Raw genomic sequence first — 8,040 nt, forward strand, 5'->3', positions numbered from 1 at the left:
ATATATATATATTTTTTTTTTCTTTCCTTCCCAACTCACAAAACTGTTAACCCTGAAGTTATTCCTTTTAGCTGTTCTTTAACAGTTTTCTTGTTCTCTGTCTGACAGTGGAATTGTTCAGAAGGACCTGATTTTTTCCCTTGGACAAACTGAGTGTATGCTGAAACCAGTGGAGTCTCCTGATATGAAAATGACCAAAATATTCAGCAAAGATGACTTGGAAGATACCAACAGCCTATTTGAAAAACTTAAGCAGGAACCAGATGCTTTAACTGTGCTGGCCCCAGCTGCTGGAGACACAATTATCTCTCTAGACTTCAGCAGTAATGGTGGGTGTGTGTTTAAATTGGAGAGCATGCTAATTAGTAAAGTTAGTATTTTACAGTAAAAATAACCTCCCAGTATCACTTGTCTAGTGATATGTCAGCTGCTGTTTCAATTTAATGAGGTCCGTAGACATGCACAGTATTGTTACTTAGGTTGATGGTTTCTTTTAATTTTTATAGAGTCTGATGAACAACAATGTGATGAAGTTCCTTTGTATAATGATGTAATGCTCCCCTCATCCAGTGAGAAATTGCAGAATATAAATATGGCAATGTCCCCACTACCTGCTTCTGAAACTACAAAGCCACTTCGTAGCAGTGCTGATCCTGCACTCAATAGAGAAGTTGTATCAAAGCTGGAGCCAAACACAGAGCCACTCGAACTTTCTTTTACCATGCCTCAGGTGCAGGAGCAACCAACCAGCCCTTCTGATGCAAGTACCAGCCAAAGTTCACCTGAGGTTAGTTATGTAATTTGGATATGCTGTCATTAAAATGTAAGTGCTGCTGGGGCTTGTGGAGCATATCAGGTTAAGGATGCAGCCAAGACCCGAACTGAAAATTGTTTCTGTGTTGTGACTTAAGCTCATGCCATGATCTAAGGAAAAAGACCAATTTTGAAACTGAGAGTCACCTTTTCAGTAAAGTGAGTCTTGCAACTGCTTGCGTACTACCTGATAGAAACAAGACGACCTTGGGATTGGTCTTCCTAATAAAAAATGGTTCAGAGACAACTTCCCTAAATAGCAAATTAGATGTGATGTATTACTGTAGAGGCTGCTTCTGGGTTCCAACAAATTGTGTGCTTCTGGAGTGGAGTAAATTTGAATGTGTAAATGTGTTTCCCTTTCCCATTTGAATTTTGTGCAGCTATAGTTTGGAATTAGCTTTTACATTAAAAAATTTTTCAGAGAACTTGTAGATACAATGCAAAATGATATAATGGCAGAAACTTAAAACCGCACTCAAAATGTTTTCACAGCCCAGTAGTCCCAACAACTACTGCTTTGATGTGGATAATGATATGGCTAATGAATTCAAACTGGAATTAGTGGAGAAACTCTTCGCAATAGATACAGAAGCAAAAAATCCATTCTCTACTCAGGTAATGTACATTAACTTAAAATTCTTTATAATCTTAATACTTACCCTCAATGTGCTTCTCTTAAAATGTCTTCAGGAACCTCCTTCCTCTTCTATGTAATATTTTAGTTAAATGGCAAAAAAATATTGCAAGGATTTGGTAAAGGGAAGAGCTTTAATAAAGCTATGAAGTCACAGCTGAGATGTTGTTACATATTTATAATTTTTACCTCTTGTCTTTTCCAGGAAACTGATTTAGATTTGGAGATGTTGGCTCCTTACATCCCAATGGATGATGACTTCCAGTTGAGATCCTTTGATCAGCTATCTCCACTGGAAAGCAGTTCTTCTGGCTCTCAGAATGCAGCCACCATTACCATATTTCAGCAGACTCAAACACCATCAAGTACTGCTGATGAAATAAAACCAGTGACAGAACGTGTGGATGATGTGAAGACGCTAATTGTTCCTTCATCTCCTGTTCACATAATCAGTGAAACGAGTAGTGCCCCGGGATCGCCTTACAGCGGGAACAGGAGTCGAACTGCATCTCCAATCAGAGCAGGAAAAGGAACATCGGATCAGACAGAAAAATCTTGTCCTGGAGCACCTAGTTTACTAACAGTCACTCTGAATAAAAGGTATTTTAAAAGCAAAGCTTAAGCCCTGTATCTGTTGAAGAAATTAGATGTATTACACGTTTAAATCCCACCAACTGTTATATGTTGTCTTTGGCATTCTATTTCAAAGTAGAAATTGATACATTTATATTTGGTATTTCAGACAAGTTTGGTTTGGTTTATAGTAAGTTTCCCTAAAGCTAATTTTGCAGTAGCTTTTATATAAACATCTGATCTAATGGGCAGCTACTGTATGCAAACTGTTACATAATTTTCTTCTGCTCTTGTATCTGGTGTGCAGCCTTTTTAAGAGAATGCAGTAGGCAATTTACAAGTAGTTATATACACGCTATTTCTGGTGCTTTTCTTGTCTGCTTTGTTACGAGGTAAGAGGTGACTGCAGTCTGTGTGCTGCATTTATTGTTTTTGAAACTAGCCTTATTTCATAATGGTGGACTGTGGCATATGTAGTAGATATTGATCATGAGAGAAAACTCTAGAACTTCAGAATTCTGATACATAGAACACTTTTCTGTACACAGAATATTCAGAATAGACTTTTCCTCACTCACCCTTCCCTCCCTTCTTTCTGTTGAAAGTGAATTGCTGAACTTTTATGCTTTTTTTTTCCTGCAAAGACTTTATAATTTTTGTTATAACTCATTCTGAGCTTCACGGCAAGATGAAAAGCTAATATTTGCTATGCTCATACACAATGATTGTTGAAATGAGTCGATTATGAAAGAAAAGTAGTATAGTTCATAAATTCAGTTCTGTGATGTTGTATGTGTGTCCACAAAAGAAAAATGGCTTGAGGATAGTAGAAACGTCTTAACAGCCTGAATCAATTTTTCTTAGATCTACTGCAATGGATGAAGAACTAAATCCAAAGATGCTAGCTTTGCATAATGCTCAGAGAAAACGAAAAATGGAACATGATGGTTCACTTTTTCAGGCAGTTGGAATTGTGAGTTTTGTTTTACCATTTTAAAATATTCACTTTTAACCTTGCAATTTCTGAAATGAGGCATCAGTTCAGACTCCCGATTTTAGCTGTTGGTATGCAGTGGAATCTTGGGATCAGAGAAAATTGCTCGGTAGTGAAATTCCCATGTATACACAGATATTCTGATTTTTAGTTCTCTTACTGCTGTCAGCTGTTTCAAAAGCACCCTCTATACCTAAGCACGTTTCTTGAATAGGTAGGAGATACATTTGTGCATATTCTACTGAAGAACTGATATGTTTACAGAAGAGTAAGACATCACATTCAGATGTAAATTTGTCATATTTCACTTTCGAATTCAAACTCTATTTGTCAATACTGGAGATAGTGTTCTTATGCTTATTTCTAGGCTTTCATTTTTTCATTGAGTCTGACATTCCTTTAGTTGATCACATAGCAAAACCATCTGAACCATAAGGGAATAGAATTAATATAATCTAGCAAATGTATATTATATGACTTCCACTACATGCACACTCTCTGTAGTGTTAGTGCATGTGCTTGTAGCTCATCATGGTCTGTTCTAGCTATTCAAAAGAAACCTTGGGTATTCTTAGATTTGCGTCACTTAATTGGGGCTATCCAGGTTGTTATTTTCTGCAAGGGTATTTTGCCTCCATAATCTTTGTCTCTTATTGTCAGTTCTTAGTATTTTTAAATCTTGAGCTTTGCCGTTACGTACTATCATCTCTCTGCCTTCATTGCAAATTCCCACTTGTCTTAAGTCTTGTACAGTTAATTCTTAGTTCCTGTACTGCAAGGTAGCTTTTGAGATTCTATGTTTCTCTAGCAATCAATCTCCTAGAGGTAGTCATCCATCATATGCAGGATGATTTTTCTTTTGAACTATGAATTGTTCCTGTATTGGCATTCTGGTTGGGGCATGAGACAAATCACTGTATACTGTCTTTATGATTGCTCTCCTCTAGAAGAGCTGAGAAAACTTTTGTATGTCCATTTTTATTCTATGAGGCAAGCAGACATTAAAACAAATAATCATACTATTGATTTCATTTGCTAAATGTTTTGTACTTTCATGCATGTTTTTCTTTTTGTTGCTTCCAGTAGCTCTGTAATATTCCTAGCTCTGCAAGATACTTTATTGCCTTCCATTGCCTCTTTCTCATGTGATGGTGCTATAGCTGTCATGTGGTGTTGCTGATAAAATATCCGGAATAGCCTGTGTTGTAATTAAATACACAGAGCACAAGCAGTTCTGCATTAACTGCTGTGATAGTGTACAGGCTTAATGCTTATAGGTTCAGAGTTCATCTTTTACTAAACCTTTTTCTCTTTTCTGTATCTGACAAAAGTGTTGCAAATGTTTTGACTGTTTCTGCGCAGTCAGAAGCTGAATTTTCCATGTACCTGGGTCTTAGTGATGTTACTTCAAGCAAGTGCTTTTGTTGTTTGGCTTTTCTCCACAACAAATTTCTGAGAGGATAAACGAGGCCTTGCGCAAGCACAGAAGAAAAATGGTGTTAAATCTAGGCTAAAAAAATAGTGTTCTGGGATTGTGCAAAAACTTGATACAACTTCTTAGCTGGAAGGAAGTGGGACTTGTTTTGAAAATAAGTAAAGACGAAAGTAAAATACTGTGTTAGCCTTCTAGAAGACAAAAGAATCGGACATGGGATGGATACTTACGTTATGAAATAATGGTTCAAATCATTACATTGAAGAAGATACGAGCTGTATCGTTCTTAATATGAAGGGCTGTATTGCATTCATAGTAAAAACAAGACCAAAAAATCCAAAACAAACAACAAAAAAACCAAAAACTCCAGCAACAATGCAGGTGACTGACCTTACTATGAAATGCAATTTCTAAATCAGAGTTGTTTATCTTCTATTATACAACTGTCCTTTTGGCTTGCATGGATGTTTTATAACTTGAAAACATATGTTCTTTGCTATTTTAAGTGTTCAGGATAATGTCAACGTTCTGAAATACCTTTTCCTCTTTTAGCAGCAGTCAGTACTACTAACAAGACAAAGCTTTGCAGATTCAACTACTTTTGCTAGCAAATTTGATACTAAGATGGTGTGTTCTCCTTCCATCCCATCTGCTTCAGTGGCAGCTTCTTCTTACTTATCCTAATTATATGGAGCCTTTAAAAGCTATCTAATCTCCGTATCTTCTGTACTGCTGTCAAAACAGTATGTTAAGGAGCTGTATCTGCGGTAGAATGGCTTAGGACTGCATTCCCTTGACTTGGGTCAGATGGCTTGGTGGCAATAACTGGAGTGCAAGCAGAATTTACATCTTAAATTTAGATAGAATCAACTTACTGAGGTTCCCGAGTCTCCTGTCTACATTATTAATGCCAGTGTAAGAAACCATTAGAGACTTCAGTGAAAACCTGATGCTTACTCACACAAGAGCAGTGGCAATTAAATGGGTGTGTATGTGTATAGGAACATGCTAATCTTGAGCATGGTAACCTATCATAACCAGGACTTAGTAATTGTTTTCTGTAAGGGAAGTCAGGTGTTTGAAATCTGATTCAGTTTTCTTTTAAATAATTTTCAAAGCCAGTGTACTTGGAAATATATTTCTCCTTAAGTTATGAATGAAGTCTACTTTAAATTGTAACAATGACTACACTAGTAATTAGTGACAGGAACTGTTAGTTTGGAAGAGGGACATGGAGGGCTACAAAGATACAGTATTCAGTAAAGATTTATTTTATTTCTTTCTAGGGGTCTTTATTCCAGCAGACAGGTGACCGTGGAGGAAATGCATCACTTGCTTGGAAACGTGTAAAGGGATGCAAAACAACTGGTCAAAATGGAGTGGAGCAAAAGACAATCATTCTACTATCAACTGGTCAGTCTCTCCTTTTAATACCTAGAGGGGGGCAGAGTGGGTTGTCTGAAAGAGAACTGAGTGACAAAAGCATACCTAAACTTACCTCCTTTACGAAGAATTGTGGAGAAAAGGTTGAGTGGTGAATAAAGTGCACTTTTTCTCCTTCCCCTCCCTCTTTAGACATAGCAAGTAAACTTCTAGGGCAGTCGATGGATGAAAGTGGGCTACCCCAACTCACGAGTTACGATTGCGAAGTAAACGCTCCCATACAAGGCAACAGAAACCTGCTACAGGGTGAAGAACTGCTCAGAGCTCTGGATCAAGTTAATTGAGCTTTCACAATACTTGTTCCTTTTTTGGACACTGGTGAATCATCACCTAAAGCAGTCTATTTATATTTTCTATATCTGATTTTAGAAGCCTGGCTACAGTACTGCACTAATTCAGTTAGTTCAGTTTTGATCCCCTTTCTACTTATTTTGACAGTCTTTTTAATATGTTCTTTATGTAACAATAACTCAAACTATAGTGCGTTTTTATAATTCTTTGGTACATACACTTTTAAGTCCATTACATTTAAAACACTCTCGTAATAGCAGCTTTGAAATATGCACCTGATCTTAAAAAAATAAAAAAAAAAAGTATAAATATTTATTTTTTGGCTGGGGAGTTGGTCACCAAAACTTAGTAGTAAAATGTCAACACAGGAAAAACTGGCAATACTTCCACCCTGCTTTTCATAGGTAGTTGGAAGACTTGTGTTCTCTTACTCTTTATGTTCAAATAAGTTTTTTATTTTAATAGTTTTTATAAGAAAGAACAATGCTTTGCAGCAGTGCATTGTAGCCACAATCGCACAATATATTTTCTTAAAAAATACCAGCAGTTCCTCATGCAATATATTCTGCATTTATAAAAACTAGTTTTTAAGAAGAATCCTCTTTTGTTTGCCTATGAAATCATATTTAAACCTGGATTATGTCATTATTTTAGTCACGTTGTAATATAAATTGTTCTTAAATGCTGTCTTATGCTTTTGACTTAAATGAGTGTGGTTAGTCAAAGGAAAGGCTTTATCTGGAAAGGGCTAGCAGCATTTTATTTGGATTTGTTCTCAATTTAGGAAAGTTTGATGTTGTTAAAGTAGTCACTTTGCCAGCTTAAAAAAAGAATAAAATTCCCCTGCCTGTAGTTGTTGAAGTTAATGCTAATATTGTGTATGATCTTAAATCTAAATGTTCAGCTTACCCTGTGTGGTATAGGTGATATTTCAAGCAGATTGTAAAACATCTTGCATTGTTAGCAAAGTTTTATCTAGTACATCATTGAGTTGCTCAATATTTTGATGTTTTGGTTTTATGCACCTTGTTGCTATTAACATCCATATGTTTTCATGTAGATTTCAATAACTTGAATATATTTAGCAACCTTTTTATTTAGAAATATATAGTTGTCACAAACATCTTAATTTCCTATATGTACTGTACAAAACCTTCATTCACTCATTCTTTTGCTCTTTGTGGTTGGATCTAACACTAACTGTATTGTTTTCTTACATCAATAAAATATATGTGGACCAGGCCCCCTTGGGGAGTGTGTTATCTGAGAGAAATGAGATAATTTATATTTTTGTTAGTGGTTATTGTTCATCCGTGTTCCCTTTTTAACTTAGAGTTGATTGGAAATCACTGCTCCCTTATTTTGATTGTAACATCTCTGTGTTAATTATTTGAGCCTATTCAGTACTGAAGTCTACTAGACAGTGTTGTACTACCGCTCGCCAAAGATGTTTAACTTTTAAATCTGTTATCACACCAGTTAGCAAACTTTAAAGTGAGGAGACAGCATATTTGTGTTACTGCAGAGTGGAAAGATTCTTCCTTGTGAACAGCTTAAAGGCTTATCTCTGGAAGCTTTATCAAGGTAACACTGGAAAGCGGGAAAAAGTAAAATTCACGGGACTGATCAGGTAAAGATGGATTGTTCTCACAAAATTGCATGATTACAAAATTAAGCTGGTGCTTCATGATAAACTTTTTCTGCATTCTTGTGCTGTTGACTCGTAACTCTAACTAGGTGACTTCTCGTTTTGCTGCCATAAAACACAATGCTACTGATAGAACCTTGTAATGTGTAAAAGTATGGTCAAGATAAATGTGCATTCTTCAAACTATTTTAGAAATTCTCTCAATG

The 8,040-nt window shown here is 36.1% G+C and overlaps 1 protein-coding gene across 1 annotated transcript; it reads left to right on the forward strand.

Annotated features, from left to right (window-relative positions):
- Nucleotides 1-85: 85 nt before the first annotated feature.
- Nucleotides 86-6,511, forward strand: LOC104400258 (hypoxia-inducible factor 1-alpha-like; the record flags this gene model as incomplete). The annotated part of the gene is made up of 7 exons (XM_010022101.1): nucleotides 86-329; nucleotides 507-787; nucleotides 1,309-1,431; nucleotides 1,656-2,050; nucleotides 2,888-2,996; nucleotides 5,739-5,865; nucleotides 6,028-6,511. Coding segments are annotated over 7 exons (1,431 nt in total), but the record flags the coding sequence as incomplete, so codon positions are not given.
- Between the last annotated feature and the right edge of the window lie 1,529 nt (nucleotides 6,512-8,040).

Source organism: Nestor notabilis, unplaced genomic scaffold (genome assembly GCF_000696875.1).
Source record: "Nestor notabilis isolate BGI_N333 unplaced genomic scaffold, ASM69687v1 scaffold34299, whole genome shotgun sequence".
Lineage (NCBI taxonomy): Eukaryota > Metazoa > Chordata > Aves > Psittaciformes > Psittacidae > Nestor > Nestor notabilis.